The 18,431-nt window shown below is 46.6% G+C and overlaps 1 protein-coding gene across 3 annotated transcripts in view; it reads right to left on the bottom strand.

The window, feature by feature from the left end:
* The window catches only part of AKAP13 (A-kinase anchoring protein 13), a 759,080-nt gene that overhangs the window by 89,338 nt on the left and 651,311 nt on the right, over nt 1-18,431 (bottom strand). For all 3 annotated transcript variants that reach the window (XM_078683158.1, XM_078683159.1, XM_078683160.1), the window contains one exon: nt 4,443-4,487. In XM_078683158.1, coding sequence (XP_078539284.1) covers nt 4,443-4,487 — 45 coding nt within the window. The remainder of the gene's footprint in view (nt 1-4,442; nt 4,488-18,431) is intronic.

Genomic DNA, 18,431 nt, shown 5'->3' with positions numbered 1-18,431 from the left:
TTCACCCGAGTGCTGAAAATGAAATCCATGCATTCGAGGACAGCTCAACTTAGACATGCATGACAATAACGGGTCACCGCATGGATGAATATTAAAATCACCTACAACCATAAGGTTATGTAGGCTATGACTCATAGAATTATTAATAAAGTCACTCAAAGCCGTTATGTTGCTGTGATCGAGGCAGGGTGAGATTGAATTATAAAAATGTACTAATCCCCCAATGCAGGTACCCCTACGTATTGTTAATGCAAGGATACCTAAATGTGAAGTGGGTACTACATAGATTTTGCATGCGACAGCTACGGAAACATAGATGACCATTCCCCCCCTTGGTCTTCCCCTATTGGATGCTATGGCTGGAACAAAGTATGCCTTATAGCCTACCAAAAAGAGGTCACATTCTACTGACCAAGTTTCTTGTAAACAAATTATCAAAAATTGCTTCACATAGGCTATCCATCTGGGGTCCCCTAGCTTAACAGCCAACCCTGCTATATTCCAGGAGATAAGATTATTCAAACTCCCCCTTTGTTGCTCGGCCCCATCAACTCCTAATGTGACCTTCCCCCCTCCTGAAGCTACTGTTTCCCCGAGTCAATCACAGGCCTCCATGCCTGACAAAGTTTTGTATCTGTTATGTACTGGCACCCTGTACCCGGTGTCACTTTGCCTGTTTGTTGGTATCTGTGGTGTCATTGAGAAAGCAGGGTGGAATAAGGGTCTCGGCCTTGACCAGCCATCCCCCTGATAATCTTCCTCCATGCCGGGTCTCACCGGATCCCTCCGCGGTAGTGGCCTTTAAAAGAACCCCAGAGGTAATAGTGGAATTGCAGTGCCCATTGTTGGCTGTGGACTAAAACCCCATGAGAGTATTCGGCCTACAATGTAGGGGTTATCAAAATTAAAAATAATATGGTCACCCATCCCTTGTTTGCTGGATCTGCCAATCCAGTTAACCCTGCGTGCCATAATTATATGATTGATTAGATTGGCTCCACCTAAGATGTTCCGGGAAAACCAATGCCTTATTTTATTCAACAGTTGCCCGTAATTTTCACTCTTTCCTGGAGGGAGGGCAGGAACATGCCCCAATATAACTACATATGGGGTAGCTTCTGGCGGAAGATCAATAGTTGATGATCTGAGAGACACGCGAGACCCCTCCTCTAACCTCGAGTTTAACTGGGGCAAAGGAGAGGTACTTCTGACATCGGAGGGTTGTCTTAAGTCTATTTTGTCTCTAGTATCCACCCTGGGATTACTTAGGCCTCCTGCAACATGGGGCTTTCTATTAAAGCTGGCAGATTATCGTCCTTGCCACTATTCTCCCCCACTCTATCATTCACAATCGGCACTTGGGTTTCGGGCTTTTGTAAAACCGCTATATCTGTGACTTTCGAAAAGTTAGTCAGCAACAATTCTAGTACCTGTTCCTGAGTCCCAGAAAGCCTAGTTTCATTCAGTAATGATGTGTCGGCCTCCGTCCGGAAAATCCTTTGTTGTTCAGGAGGTGGGTTAGTGTGATTAGGGGCAATCAAAGTATCTGGGAAGGCGGGGGTAATAGAGAGCCTGCCATGTGATGGTTCCAGGGATAACCTACGCTCAGTCAGTATAATTTTTTTAGTGAGAACTGACTCTGCCCTATTCAAAAAGGCATCTAGCGTTCCAACCACTCCTAAACCCACACCTACTGTTCGTTTGCTCATTTAAAAAAAAAATGTAATCGATTCAATAGGCAAAATAATAAATACCACAAAACAGGTAGGGATCAAAGGTTAATACAGCAAGTTAACCAAAAGAAAAAAATAATACCTGGGCTAGCTTGATGCTGAACCGCAGTGCTTGGTTTTTTATAGTGGCCGCACAGCAAACTATACCATGCTACTACAGAATATTACCATGCATATATGCCGTAACAATGTAAATAGTAAAGATAAACTTACATATAAATAACTTATTCCACAAGTATCTTAAAAGCTTGAGACAGAGACCCGCTAATATTCCAGGCCGCTATTCACAAAGTATCCGTGATTGTCAGTATTAAGCAGAACATATATTGCAAAACCGTGTGCTATTTCAAGAAATAAATTGGCCCAGAGCCTTACTCACAAATCCACAGGGGGTGTTCAAAAATAAATATTAAGAGGGGTGGCCCGGCCTTAAACGGCCGTGCCCTTGTCCCGGGCTTCGCCCGGCGCGCGTCCCGCGGGGCTGAAGTAGCACTCCTCTTTTCAAGCGCCTCCGGGCGCTTCCTGCTGGCATGGATGGTATGCGCCGCAGGGGGAGTGCTGGGACTTGAAGTCCTTGCCCCTGGTGACGGTGATGGCGGGAGCAGTGCAGAAGCCCCCCAGGTACAACTTGTGGTCCTCGAAGAAATAGAAATAGCGTTACAGGGAAGAGCCTCCTTTTGCTAGAGCGTTTTTTAATAAGACCCAACTTATTTTGAGCATTGTAGTGCTTATTTTTTCTTCTACCTTTGAGGTCCTTCACTATAAATTATAAAGTACACCATGAACTGAACGAGTGAGTAACTCGTTTATGGCGCGAATGAAGGTAAAATGTAATGGCCCAAGCAAGCACTGGAAAGTGAAATCTTCCCCAGTACGCACGACAGGCTCTGCGAAGGTTGGTGGGTGAGAATTTGAGTCCATGTTTAACTAGATAATAGACATCCTCCTCAGAATTGCAAGAGGGTGTTGATGTGTTCTAAGTATTATGGTGATTTTTTTTTTGCGTGGACTCTGCCCAAGTGAATGACCTCAATCTCCAACCTATTTAATTCACAAAGTCTAGTAAAACATAAAAAACTGCAGCAGATTCAGGGCAGAAACCCAGAAATTAAACACTATGAATTCCTTCTCGAAACTTCAAAAGATTTCAAGTGAAATGTTCTTCCATTCGAAATGAGTTACGTCTGCAAGGGTCAGGTGACGCCAATACACTTTATCCAATTAATTAACCATCTTCTTTGACAAACTACAGTTCCGTGCCCGCAGCGATGCACACGTTTTTTTGGTCAGTTGAGGACCTGACCATTTTCAGAAACTGAGGGGCAGATGTATCATCCGTTTTTTTTGTCGCAAACGCTGCGATTCGCAAAATAGCAGCGTTTGCAACAAAAAAAACGGGATTTGGAATGTATCATGCAAAAAGCCTCACAATATTAAGGAATCGCAAATATTGCGATTCCTTAATATTGCGAGGCTTTTAAGAAATGGCACATTACGATTTCTTATTTGAAATGTATTAAGCATTTCAGTGTTGCGATTTTTGACTAAGAATTCGCAAATTACCACCAACTTGTAGTTGGTGGTAATTGGCGAATTCTTTTCAATATGCACTTTTCTAAAATTCTAAAGGTGCCATTTGAAGCTCATACATGCCCTTAGGGCATGTATGTGCGCCATATGCGCACACATGTCAAATTCAGGGGTGCAGCAGGGTGTCCTTAAGACACCCTTGCACCCTTGAAATTATTCTCAAATTGCGATTAGCAAATTGCTAATCGCAAATTGAGAATAATTTCACATTCATTCCTATGGGCCTCCTGGCCCATAGAAATGAATGGGAAATTATTCCTTAATTGCGATTAGCAATTTGCTAATCGCAATTAAGGAATGTTAAGAAATCGCTAAAAAATAGCGAATTTCTACATACATACCATTTTGCACTTCTCAAATAGCGATTCCTTATTAATCGCTATTTGAGAATCGCAAAATGGTATCTTGATACATCTGCCCCATAATCCCTATAAGATGTAAGGGGATGGGTACTTGACAAGGAATAGCAGTTTATAGCTTCTCAAAGGGATCAGCACAGTAAGTGTGACTTCAATGGGTCGATTGGCTCACTCTTCACTCCCAGTGCAGTCTACTCTAATAAAATCCCCATACTGAAAATGCGGGTCATTAATTTGCAAAAACCAGTAATGCCCAGGACATCATTGTGGCTTATAAGCAAGAGCTGCAATATGTAACTGGAGTACCCCTTAGACTGCCTTCTCAACAATATGCACTGCTCACTGATAGCTCTACAGCGGACAGCGACAGACACATCTCTTGGATTATCTAAAGACAGGCACAACCTTCTACTGTTCCCACCACTTCACACTCTTGAAAAGCCAACTGATTGCAAACTTTTAGGTACTTTAAGGCTGCGTCAACAAAGAAACCTGCAGTCTCCGATTTTGAACTGGTCTTTCTTTTGTAATTATATCATTGGCACTTGCACAGTAAGACTCACACACAGCTCTGCAAACTTCATATCAACTTTACTTAAACGAGTGCGTCAGCATCTTTACTTTACCCTACCCAATATGTACCTGCTTCTGTATACAGAAAGAGACAGCACACTTAATTATTCGTTGTGGTCTTTTCTGCAGGCCTATATCTTGTAAGCAATATTCAGTGCAACAGAAGGCAAATACGACATTTACTTACCTCGCTGTTCCTTTTAAGCAAAAGCATAAAATTGGCATTTCCACCCTAGAAAAATATAAGAAAGTGAAAAACATTCAGTGAAATATAAATCAAACACGCGCATCACGTATTTAGCACATCAGCTGCTTAATACGGTCTCCTAAATTCCAACAACATACTTCTTACTTTTTTCTTTACTTTTTTTATTGATTTTGACCAAAGGGTACATACAATATACGTTGCATTGCATTTATATTTTGCTTAATCTAATAGCAATAGAAAAGGAGAGCGGAAAAAACCCCAAAGAATCATCATTTCCATTTTACATCTAGATCTAATGCGTAAAATCAAACAAATCTGTTCCATATGCGATCGAATTTCTGGAGTGAGCGCATACCTCTAGTTTTAGCTAGTGCGCGCTCCTTCTCATATACATCTTTCATAATGGCCTACCATTCTAATGCAATAGGAGGATTCGGCGAGATCCACACCCTTGCATTGCATAGCGGTAAGCAGCTACCAAAATAATTGAGAAAAAAGATCTCAAATCCCTGTTAGCGCACTCTTTTTAGCCTAACATAATTTCTTTAACAGTAGGAGAGCAATCCAGCCCCAAGCGATTCTCAATAACTTTACCCACTTCCCCCCCAAAGTTAACGAGCATAGGGCAGGTACAAAACATGTGTACGATGTTAGTGGCTGCCACTCCACATTTTGGGCAGAGCGTCCTATCTCCACCATCTCCCCGTACCGTTTGTTCCGATTTCACAATCTTATCAGGAGTATAGTACAACATGCAAATAGTGCGGAATTGCTGTAATTTTAAATTGGTAGAGTGAACAGCCCCATCCAAAGTATCTAGAGCGGATGTAAGTTCTGCGGGAATAATGGCTAGCTCTAAGCTTGGCTCCACTTGTTGGCCAGTTGTTGACTATCATCCCCCCTATAATGACAAAATAACAGATCCATTGTGCTGATTCTTGTTTTTTTGTTAGGGTGCATTAAACATGCCATGAAGTCAGAATTATTCGGAATCTGAATCACTTGGCTTAAAAAGTAGTCTCTTAGCTGTAAGTACTTAAAAAAAGGTTGTTGTGGGAGTTTATATATAGACTGTAAACCAGAAAAAGTACGGACGAGTATTTACTAGTCGTTCTGCTCGGGCACAACCCTTCAGCCATTTCAGAAGGTTCGGTAGATTGTTAACCTTTTCCAAAGATGTGTTTACCTTCTGATTTTTAGACCTCAATACTTTTAGTTATTATGGCAGCATCTTTACTTTTTTAGTATCTTTTGACCAGATACTAATATTAATATTGTACAGAAAAATAGAACTTATTTGTTTACTAAAGCCTACATTTCTAAACTATTAAACCTCTTTCTGAAATATGACTTTTTTTTAGTGTTAATCACTCGTAAGGAGTAGTTTCTGTCCTGTAACTCCAGTTCTGTAGTAGGGGTATCTCTGTTATAGTCATAATCTAGTGAATAGTCCCGCCCATGTGCGTGGACCCCGGAGCAATCAAAAATAATCTCTTACAGTGTCAAAAAATGCAGAAATGCATTGACAATTAAGAGAGAATTTAAAGACAGATAATGCAGCCAAAAAAGGCTACACTGTCCAGTACTTCAACTAGAAATTCCACCACAAAATCCACAAAACAGCAAAGCCTGTACAGATTTCCCTTGCTTAACAGCAAAATCCCTCAGGAATGATAGAGAGAAGAACCTGGACAGACAAGCCCCATAGGCTGCCATACTGTGCCTTTAAGCAACCTTCCAGAACCTTCTCCCAGTATCCCAGAATGCATAGCAGGTCCAACTTAGTTTCAGTTCTTTTTGAAGGCGTAAAAAATGCCAGACCTGTAGCATTATGCACCTGAACAAATCTCCACCGGGGAGGCGGGAGGGCGCTTATGACTATAACAGAGATACTCCTACTACAGAACTGGAGTTACAGGACAGAAACTACTCCTTCTGTAGTAGGGGATCTCTGTGTATAGTCATAATCTAGTGAATAGAATGGCAAGCCCATCCCCACATCAAGCGGCGGTGGAGAGTATGAAATTACGCCACTATTGTGCGAACAAATTCCGCAGCGAAGCCTGCCCAACCTGAGCGTCTGCCCTGGCATCAGTGTCCAGGCAGTAATGCTTAGCAAAGGTATGGACCGACTTCCAAGTGGCCGCCTTGCAGATCGACTTCCAAGTGGCCGCCTTGCAGATCTCTGCAAAGGGAACATTACGAAGCATAGCTGTCGTGGCAGCTTTGCCTCTGGTGGAATGAGCCTTAGGTTTACCCCCTAAGGTCTTATTAGCTTTGCAGTAACACAATTGTATGCAGGACACAATCCACCTCGAGATGGACTGTTTAGAGGTAGCAAGACCTGTCCTGACTGAGCCATAATTAATGAACAATTGGTCTGACCTACGAATATCTTTAGTCTTATCAAGATAAAACTTCAGCACCCTCCTCACATCCAGGGAATGTAAAGACCTTTCCGCTGGAGATGACGGATTCTGAAAGAACGTAGGCAAAGTGATAGTCTGATTGATATGAAAATCAGAAACAACCTTGGGAAGAAACTTAGGGTGAGTACGCATAACAACCTTAGCAGCATGAAATACAGTATAAGGTTCTTGGCAACACAACGCCTGAATTTCACTCACCCTGCGGGCCGATGTAATGGCCACGAGGAACGCCGCCTTCCAGGACAGGTGCTGCAACGAAGCCTTATGAATAGGTTCAAAAGGCTCCTTCATCAATCTGGACAGCACCACATTCAAGTCCCACGAAGGCGAAGGAAGCCTGACAGGAGGGAATACTTTCTTCAAGCCTTCCAAAAAATCTTTGATCACAGGGATCTGGAAGAAGGAAGTCTGTGAAGGGCCTTTCCTGTAGGCAGTCAAAGCAGCCAGATGAACCTTAATGGAATGGACATTAAGGCCCGACTGCGCCAGATGCAGTAGATATGGAAGGATGACATCTTCCTTGCATGTCGTAGGGTTAAAGTTCTTAGACTTGCACCAGATGCAAAACCTCTTCCACTTGTAAGCATAAGAAGTCCTAGTGGAAGGGCGTTTAGCCTCCTTCAGTATGTCCATACAATCCTCTGGGAGATTCAGATGGCCATATTGCACTATTTCAGGAGCCATGCCGCCAAACTCAAAGATGAGAGGTTGGGGTGCACCATCCGCCCCCCGAACTTCGTGAGAAGGTCCGGCCTGCACGGCAGCTTCATGTGAGGAAGGAGAGACCGGTGAAGCAGGTCCGTGAACCACCATTGTCTGGGCCATTCCGGGGCAATCAGAATCATTCTCGCCCTGGATTGGGACAGCTTGATGAGAACCGCCGGAATCAGGGGAATTGGTGGAAAAGCGTACAGAAAGCTGTTCGACCAGTTGATCCATAACGCGTTCCCCAGCGTCCCCGGCTGGTAGTACCTGGAGGCGAAGCCTCGGCATTTTCTGTTTTCGGCGGTGGCGAACAGATCTACGTCTGGAGTCCCCCACCTTGCGAAGACTTCTCCCAGAACTTCGTCGCTTATGACCCATTCGTGGTTTTCCTGAATGAGTCTGCTCAGTTCGTCTGCCTGAACATTCTGCACACCTGGCAGGTGGGTGGCCGTTATCGACAGTCCTCGAGCCAGAAGCCAGTGCCAGATCGCCTGCGCCTCCTGCGACAGAGTGCGCGATCTCGAGCCCCCCTGCTTGTTGAGGTAATACATCGTTGTCGTGTTGTCTGTCTGAACAAGCAGAGAGTTGGTCTGAAAGGACGGGTGAAAAGCCTTCAGCGCCAAGTGCACAGCCCTGAGTTCCAGGAAATTGATGTGGTACGTGGCCTCCGTCTGGGACCACGTCCCTTGAATCTGCAGGTCTCCGGAGTGCGCTCCCCAGCCCTGGAGAGAAGCATCCGTCACGATAGTCTGTGTGGGAATGTCCTTGTGGAAGGGAACCCCTCTGAGAAGATTCTCCTTCGAGCACCACCACTTCAGAGACTGAAGAGCATGTAGAGACAGTCGTATCTTGTCATCCCAAGATCCTCTCCTCTGGTCCCATTGATCCTCCAAGCACTCCTGCAGCGGTCTCATGTGCAGCCGCGCATGTGGCGTCAGGAAGATACACGAGGCCATCGATCCCAGCAGAGAAGACACCGTCCTCACTGTCGTGGATGGAGTAGACATGAGAGCCTGAGCCTTCCGAAGGAGTGATAAACGTCGCTCCTCCGAAGGAGACACGCTTGCTGACAGCGTGTTGATGGAGGCTCCCAAGTACTGGATGCACTGGACCGGAGTCGGGACAGACTTGGACATGTTGAAGTGCAACCCCAGCTTGTTCAAGAGAACGCACGTCTTCTGGAAGTGTGCTTGAGCTTCCGAGAAGGAGGAGGCCTTGATCAACCAATCGTCCAGGTACGGGTAGACAAACACCTTGTTCTTCCTCAGGTGTGCCGCTACCACTGCCATGCATTTCGAAAAAGTCCTGGGTGCAGACTTCAGCCCGAAGGGAAGCACCGTGTACTGATAGTGATTGGTGCCGACTTGAAAGCGCAGAAACTTCCTGTGTTTGCATGCAATAGGCACATGGAAGTATGCATCCTGTAGATCGATGGCACACATCCAATCTCCTCGTTGCAGCTGAGGGTAGATCTGATGCAACGACAGCATGCAAAACTTTTCTCTGCGAATCCACTTGTTTGCCTGTCGCAAGTCCAGAATAGGCCTGAACTCGTTCTTGTCCTTCTTGCGGACAAGAAAGAACCGAGAGTAAAGACCTCTTCCTCTTTGAGACGGAGGTACGTCTTCTATCGCCCTTTTCCTTAGCAGGATGTCTGCCTCCGCCTGGAGCTCGCGCAGTTGGTACTGCGAGCTGACCGGAGGGATCGATGGAGGCGGGCTGATGAACCGAAGACTGTATCCATTGCAAACAATATTCAGCACCCACTTGTCCTGAGTAATTTTTCTCCACTCTGCCAGAAAAAATTGAACGCTTCCCCCCACCGGAGCGGGTAACGGACGAGGGGAAGCAACAGCTTAGGGTCGAGACCCGGCCGGGCCCTTGGTCGCGGCAGAGGACTGCTGAGTCCCTCTACCCCTCTGACGCTTCTGGAAGGGTCTTCTGTACTGCTGCTGTTGTTGCTGCTGCTGATGTTGCCCAGAAGACTGTCCCCTTCCACGACCCTGTGACCCGAACCACCGTTGGAACTGGCGGTAGGGTTTCTTTTCCTTGGGCTTCTCCAAGCCCACCGCCGTCAGGGTCTCCGCCTCGGCCTTCATCCTGGCCATCTCGTCATCAGCGTGTTTTCCGAAGAGGGTGTCTCCAGAAAACGGAAGATTCGCCACACGTTGTTGCGCTTCCGGTTTAAGTGACGTCAATCTGAGCCAAGCATGGCGCCTCTGATTAATCCTGTGGCAGTATCCATGCGCAGACAGCAAGGAGATATCTGCCGCGGCGCTGATGGCCTGGTTAGAGACCAGCATCCCCTCCTGGACGATCTCCATGAAGTCCTCTCTGCGGTCTCGAGGAACAAGGTCCGCAAACTGCTCCATAGAGTCCCACAGTGCGCGGTCGTATCGTCCCAACAACGCCGAGTCACTGGCGGCCTTCATCGAGGAGGAGGACGTACCACACGCTTTCCGTCCCGCAGAGTCAATCCAGCGGCTCTCCTTATCCGGAGGCACAGTGGATGGAGGGGAGGTGGCATGAAGCTTTCGAGCCGCCGTCACAATCACTGAATCCGGTACCGGGTCCTTTCTCAAGAAAGCTGGGTCCGAGTCTGGAGCTCTGTATTTCTTGAGGAGCCTGGAAGGCTCGGACTTCACCACTGCCGGTGTTAGGAAGAGCTGTTCAGCCGGCTCGAGGAGTCCTGGCACCAAAGGCAGTAGGGGGCGAGACATGTGTTTCTTAAGTAACGTCTCAAAGATCACAGAAGTAGAAGGCGTAGGCGCTTCAACCTTGATCCCCAACTTCGCCGCCCCTCGCAGGAGGACCTCTAGGAATGTGCCAATATCGTCTATCGGAGACACTCTAGTCTCCGGCGAATCAGACAGCGTAGGCGAGTAAGAACGGGTCCCAGAGGCAGAACGTGACCTGGACCTACGCCTCCTATGGCGATGCCTGGATCTCAAGGAAGATCCGCGTCCACTCCTAGATCTGTCTCTTCTACCCGAGCGAGACCTCGATCTCTTGGGCCTGGGACGTTCCGTCGGCCTCCCCGGTTCGGAAGCCTTAGGCTTCGGAGGCTTCGACTTAGGAGTCTTCTTCGGCGGAGTCGGAAACTTGGGCATCGACACCGCTCTCGGTGGAACCGGGGGAGTAACCGGAACCGGGGCCTGCGGAGCCGGCAAAGGAGGCAACGGAGGAGGAGGGGTCGGAGCCCTCGGAGGTGGACCCCTGGGTAAAGGAGGCAGAGGAGGAGGTGCAGAAGGCTTCTTCGGGGTATATACCTCGGAATATGCCGTTCCCGGCGAACCATCATCCCGTCCGGACTGTGGGGAGCCCCCCACAGTCCTGGGCCTGGCCTTACGACCTCCTGACGCCGACGATCGTTGCTCAGACGACGACCGTGGGTCCTTCGACGTCGAGCGGCCTTTCGGCGTCGACCGTTCCACACTCCTCGACGTCGACCGGTGTCTACGTCTCGACGTCGACCCCGACCAGATGGACGAACCACGAAATCTCGACGACGGGCGATGGTGCCTCGACGGCGACCTCGACCTCTTCGTACGTCTCGACGTCGACCTCTTGGAACGCCTCGACGTCGATCTCTTTGAATGTCTTGACGTCGACATCTTCGGCGCCGGAGACTTCTCCCATCTCGACGGCGACCCCGACGACGAGGATCCCCTCGACGACGATGACTTCGACGGCGAACGGCGGTGTCGCCTCGACGACGAGCGCCGACGCCGGGTCCTCCGATGTCGACCACTCGACGCCGACGAGGACGACGAGATCGACACCGGCTTCGACGGCGGCCTGTAAACGTCCCTCGACGGACGACGTTTTCTCAACCCAGAGCCCTGGGGAGACCGGGAACTGGCCGTGGACCTTCCTCTCGACGTCGTGGTCATCGCAACTGACCCAGACGGAGAGCTTGGGCGTGAGCTGGACTTCCTGCCCCTGGGGAGCCCCCCAGAGGCCACAGCATGGGCAGTAGAAGCCCCTCCAGACCCACCTCGAGCCTTCAATCTTCTTTCTTCAAGTCCCTGAAGTCTGATCTTCCGCCTGTCCTTCAGGGTCCTGCCAGAGAAGCCTCTACAGATCACACAATCCTCAGGGATGTGGGAAGAGGGAAGGCAGAGAATACAGACCTCATGGGGGTCTGATTTGGCCTTCTTCCTGGAGCACTCCGGGCATTTGTCAAATAACGCTGGCATTATGGACAACAAAAGAGTGCAGAATCCAAGAAGAAAGTCACCAAAGTACTTTAAAAGTACAAAAAAATCGAATTTAGTGAAAAACACCAACAAAAACCCTTGAAAAGGGAGAGCTCAATGCTCCAGGGTCCTGCTTGCAGGAGCCGGAAAAAAGAACTGAAACTAAGTTGGACCTGCTATGCATTCTGGGATACTGGGAGAAGGTTCTGGAAGGTTCCTTAAAGGCACAGTATCCTATTTAAGCCACATAATGGCAGCCTATGGGGCTTGTCTGTCCAGGTTCTTCTCTCTATCATTCCTGAGGGATTTTGCTGTTAAGCAAGGGAAATCTGTACAGGCTTTGCTGTTTTGTGGATTTTGTGGTGGAATTTCTAGTTGAAGTACTGGACAGTGTAGCCTTTTTTGGCTGCATTATCTGTCTTTAAATTCTCTCTCAAGTGTCTATGCATTTCTGCATTTTTTGACACTGTAAGAGATTATTTTTGATTGCTCCGGGGTCCACGCACATGGGCGGGACTATTCATTAGATTATGACTATACACAGAGATCCCCCTACTACAGAATGTGGGGCATCGGTGAGCTGGTTAATAGCTACTCACGGCACCCACATGTTTTATATTTATAACTCATAAGAGGTGAAATAAAAAAAATGAAATCACAGTCTCTGAACGAGCCGACTATGGTTAAAACAGCCAAAGAGGCTCTTTCATGGTGTATCCATGAGCATTTAATGATTGTGTCAGCGTGTTTTAAAAAAGCGTGTTTTTAACCTTCAGTCCTATTGTCTGGAGGAAAATGCAGAAAGTACTCTGCTACACAACTGTGCTTTAAACAGGTTCACGCATCTTGTCGCTTCATCAAAAGTGAGCTTCCTTTACAACTTATTTCAAGGAAAATTGTCTCCCTGTTTTAGGTATTAAAAATGTGACCCACCTGGTGAAATCACTCTGAGTTAAATGAGAGTCACAAAAATGTGTGCAGCCTCCATGAACTATCACTTACCACCCTATAAAGCTATGATTTAGGGAGCTTGGAGCAGCAGTGTCTGGGGGTAATTTAATTTGCCTCACAATTAGACATGGCATTGAAATGCTAATTCCGTTGTTGTTGGTCTGTCCCTTAGTATTAGGCAGTCTTTCAGACAATGGTTAAATTGTAGCGTATCTGAAACTGAGTTCACTTAAACGTTTGATAAAGAAAACCAAAAAAACATGTGTACCCATTAATTGTCGAATGTCCCATCTATAGATTATCCGCCTGACATTAGTCGTGATTTGGTCATAGTGCTCCTCAAAATGTAACTGTGGCATGAGGAGAAGCTTTCTAACTCTGTTCAACTTCTTTTCAACCACTTGCTGTCTCAGCTGTTTTCTGGTTGCCCTCCCCATACTCCCTAACAGTACTTTGTTGTGGAACTGCCCCTGGGGCTTGACGTTTACGTCATCAAGTGGTGTGCCTCGATTTATCTAACCCTAGCCTGAGTTGTTTCTCGTTTTCTGTTGTGCTGTGTTGGTGTGTTTGTGTTTTTTGCTTTCCCCATCTATGGCATCAAGTGGGGGTGGATGAAGCGCCCCACCATGGGGGCCTTTCATTGGCCTAACCAGTGTTAAAAACATGAAGCCAGTAGGCTGTGGTTTATTCATTCAACCAGTGTGTATGTTGGTTTTGGTTACAACATAAAGGCTACTTTATTTTCCAGGCTCGCATATTTAGAGTGTCACCCACTTTTATGTTTTTTTTTTAATTACCATGGTGCTTGCTTCACGTGCTGTAACGCTTTGTTTCAGCACGGTGCCCGTTTTCATGTTTTTGCGAGAGCTTGTGTTTTCAGCTGATCCTCGTTGAGTTTTGCAACATCATTTAAACTAAGTACCATTGCCACCAGAACGTGGCCTTCAGACACTTGCTACAGGAGGCATTTACCATATGTTGTGATGGACGTAATTTAGATTGTGTGTATGCTCTGTGTCAGGCATGCTTTCCGTCTGGGCCAGTTGAGCCCACACACGGTTGCCCAGCTCAGTACTAACCACAGAACATTTATTCAGGGATGAACATTTACTCGGCACCACACTTTATTTCAGTGCTGCACACATCTGTACCAGTCCCACTCTTCCCTACATCCGCCCAGGGGCGGCCTTAGGGATGTGCAAGCTGTGCACCTGCACAAGGCCACCAAACCCCAGGGGCCACCACGCCAATATATATCCTTAATATAATAATCCTCTGAGGATGGATACATATTTGCGTGGCAGCCCCTGGCAGGGATTTGGCGGCCTCCGGCTCTGTTCCACTTCCAAACACCCTGACCCTCCCCCTCTTCAGCTGCCTCCGCGCTCCACCCCGCCCGGACCCCCTCTTCCGGGGCCCCCTACCCACGCTCCCTGCACAGAGCCTCCATGAGCCTAGAGCCGCCCGTGATCCGCCCCAGTTCCCCTTTCACTGTTTTCTCATACTCCCACCCCCCCTCGCCACCTTCATAGAGTTGCCCTGACTTCTGCCACTCGTTTTCTCACCTTCATCTCTCTATTTGTCTCTCACCAACACCTGCACCACTCATTCTTCGACTCCATCTTTACCAGTTTGCTTTCTTGCCACTAACTCTACCCCTCTCTTCCCTACCTCGCTCTCCCCGGTCGTTCCTTCTCATTCACATTCCTCAGTGACTTACTCCACGCACAGACAACAGGGGAAACAAATAACCAATAAAAAATAAACAGGTAACCTCCACTGTGCGCTCTCACTTCCGGTCTGGCGATTACCCCTCTTTCCCCATTTCCCTCTGCTTCGCTTTGATGCCCTGGTTATCTCCCGCCTCCACTCTTACACTGTTGCCTCATATTTTCCAGATTCCCTCATTCTGGTACATGAGACTATGACTTCTGCTTCTCCACATTTCTTAGCTGTTTCTCTGTCTCCCAGTTCCACTGTCCTCACTTTCTCAGGTCACCCTCCCATATCCATATCCGGCAGGGTCTCTCCACCATCTCCCAACTTCTTTCTTACCATTGCCTCTCCTACTCTCTCCCCCTTTAGCTCTACCAGTCCCTTTACAATTTCTGTTTTTCTTCTATTTTATTTGCACCCCCTTCTGCAATCAGCATCATTTCTACTTCTCACAGTTCCACTATCACCCTTTTCTTGTCCCTCTCATCCCCATCGTGCTCCATCCCCCTTCTCTTCCCTATACACTCATCACAATTCCACACACTTCCACACCACACAATTCAACTCTTCACATTTCCATTCCACACCACATAATTCAACAAACCATATAATTCAACTCGACACAATTACACAACACACCACATACATCCAATCCATACCACAAAAACCCAGATCATGCCTCAAAATTCAACAGCACACCACATAATTAAAGTCCACTACATACCACTCCACAACACATAATACCATTCCACATAATTGCAATCCCACTTTGCATCCTTCCATGACACTCAATACCACATCATTACTGTCCACAGAAATCCACTGCATGCCATGCCACATAATTCCACTACACAAAAACCACTCCACACCGCACAATTCCACCACACACAATTCCACAACTAATATCAATTCAACCCACATAATTCCACTCCATATTACATACATCCAGTACACTCCAAACCAAAACACGTGGGTAAAAGACTGTCATTTACAGCGCCAATAGCTCTAACTCTAACAAATGCGAGACCTATTGCATTGAAAATGCTTGTTTTATTCACTTTTACTTTGGCTGCTTAGCTTGGTCTCTGTATATCTCGCCCATTAATCTAATTGAACAAAATGATCTTTCATAGGTCCCAACTCAAAACTCCCAACTCTAAAGAGCTTTAAACCCTTCCTTTTAAACCAAGTACAAGGGGCAGAGTTAATGAACTAAACAGATCATTTAGAGTTGTGCACCTTTTGGTTTAAATTAAAGTTTCACAGTTATACAATGGTATTTTTGCAAAGAGTGGATAAGTAGCCGTTGGGAGAATATCAGAGCGTGGGGTGGACAGGAAGGTGGAAGGCTTGTGCAGATTGGAGTTAACGTGGATTTCTCTTAGGTGCAAGCCCCCAAACCTTCCTACTAACTATCAAATACAACTGAAAGACCAGGCTCTGCAACACTGGATACTGACATTTGACATGTGGATGGAGGTGGATGATTGTGTTTGTGGTCCTACTCAGCCATTCAGACTGCATTTGAGTATGGCCTACCACAAGAGGGGTGCTCTCAACACTAAACTGTCATGTGGGCCGAGAGTAAATCAGCTGGAGGAGATGGATAATTACACACACATAAATTTACAGCTCTGGATGTGCTGGATAAGTGCTTGTTATGTTACTGCAATTTCTATAGCGCACTTTCACTAAATGGTCTCGTGGCGCTAGGCAACAGAGTCAGCACGGCTCAAGATATTTATTGGTAGGGTGCTTAAAGAGCCAGGTCTTCAGCAGCGGTCTGAATTTAATATAGTTTAAGGTGGTTGTAAGTTCCAAGCTTGGGGGCAATGACTGAGAACCTAGTGCCACCTGTCCTCTTCCTCTTGAATTGAGGGATAGCTGGTGTCTATGACTGGATCTCAGTTCTCTGGTGGGGGCATATTTAATAATCCAATATTTGATGAAGGCTGGACTGTCCATATGCAAGGCATGCATATGAGGGAGTGTGTGTGTTTCCCAACTGTCTGTGCTAGTCCTTAAACTGGTAGTGCCATTCACTATCAGGCAACCACTTGACCCCAAGCATTGAGTGTATCGGGTAGCTGCCGTCAACATATGGGGGACAGCTGACATGTCAAAAACTACCGAATAGTATAATGGTGGCAATCAAATATTGGTGATAAACGTGAACATAATATGGGCATCTTTAAACAGATGGTTTCATCCTCTGCCATAATGCGGGCCCTAGCATAATTTTTTTTTTGTTGCAGAGTCTTATATACAAACTCGACCCGAATCGGGTATCAGCGCGCTTTACATAGCACCAGTCATGTTACATGAGGACACACATTCATTTTTGTTAGGCACGGGGAGATTGAGTAATTTGCCCATAATCACAGGATGTTCAGCGTCATTGCTGAGACTCAAACCCAGTTCCCCATATTCGAGGTCGACCGCCTTAGCCGTTAGGCTAACTCCGCCCTAGCCGTTAGTGCAGGCAATTACGGGAATACTGTGGATATTCTTGGCATGACGGTGTACACAATATGATAATGCTGGGCCGAGCAAAATATTGGTAACCTTTGACATATTTTGGGAGACTCGGCATGACAGTGCATCCAGAACAACGCTGGTCACGCTTTAAATATTTTTGACATCTTTTGCCGTCCTAAGTGCAATCCTGGCACTGATATGGTTGTGTTAATTCTTGACATACGTGTGGCCATCCCCGACAAAACTGAAAGTCCCTGGCGTATGATGGACACAGTCGACATGTGAGGCAAAATATGTCCATTTGTGGCAGCAGTACATGTGAGCGTTTAAAGAAAACAACCTAGTGCTTAGTATTTTCAAAATATGCCTACTGCTGACATTTGGAATCACACTTACTGCTAAGGCTACTCATGTGGGGATACTAGCACCTCTGCTGTCTGAAGCTTAAGGAGTTAAGTCGTGCAACCTGTCTGAGCCTGTAACTTGTGTGTAATCAGTGCGGGACAACAGCTGCATGAGTCTTGGAGAGCTACTACCACTAATTAGTATATCTGAAAAAAAATGAAAATGTTCCACCATATTTCCGACTCTCTATGAATTTACCTGTAATGGCAAGGACAGAAAAAGTATAAACGATGAGAAACTGCATATCCCGGTTTACTAAATTGCCTGTGCTAACTGTGGCTTTAAGATAATTTAGGGGAAACTCCAAGCACCCACAGGCACAGCCTTGCCTTGCACACCATTCAATAATTGGAATATTATATAAGTGCTATCTTAAGAACCTATGGATTTTTAGTCAATTTAAGTAAAGAATTATGCTGCAACATGACAACAGAGGACCATTCCTTATTTATTTTTTTCTCCGACTAGAAAGAACCAGATCCCCTTTTGAGGAAGTGGCCTTGCCGCCATCAATCACATGCTTGGTGAAGTTCAGGGTGGGCATTTCATTGCCAAACCATCACGTTCAAAGCTCACCAGCCACTACCGGAATACCATCTATATCACATCTTTGCCCCTAAATGTGAACCTACTAGGGTAACAACAATATCTCCTGAAACAAATAAGGATTAAAGTCACACCACATTGTTGCGCAAACCAGACTAGTTAGTGGTCTCCTCAACTGAAATACAATCTTCTTTAAAGAGTTAGAAGCAGACTGGAGGTACAGCTGATAGTGACACTACCTCGTTAGCTCTGCTGTGTGAAGACAGCTCAGTGAGAGCTCAACAGAAAATTATCTTGTCTATGACTTGCCTCTGTGCTATATGGGGCAGAATTATGGGGGGTATCTAACATTTCGACCCTGACAATAGCACAAAATAAGTTCATGAGGGGCCTGGCGAGGCTACCTCCATCCACACCGTTGATACCCCTCTACCTTGACCTGGGCTGTCAGAGAATTCAGGATGTTGCACTATTCAGATCGATCGCATACTGGCGGAGGATCTGGGTCACCCCTGAACTTTCTCACTATGCTCAGGCTC

This window comes from Lissotriton helveticus, chromosome 3_1 (assembly GCF_964261635.1).
Source record: "Lissotriton helveticus chromosome 3_1, aLisHel1.1, whole genome shotgun sequence".
NCBI lineage: Eukaryota > Metazoa > Chordata > Amphibia > Caudata > Salamandridae > Lissotriton > Lissotriton helveticus.
The sequence above is the reverse complement of the archived record's forward strand: the minus strand, read 5'-3'. Positions and strand labels throughout refer to the sequence as shown.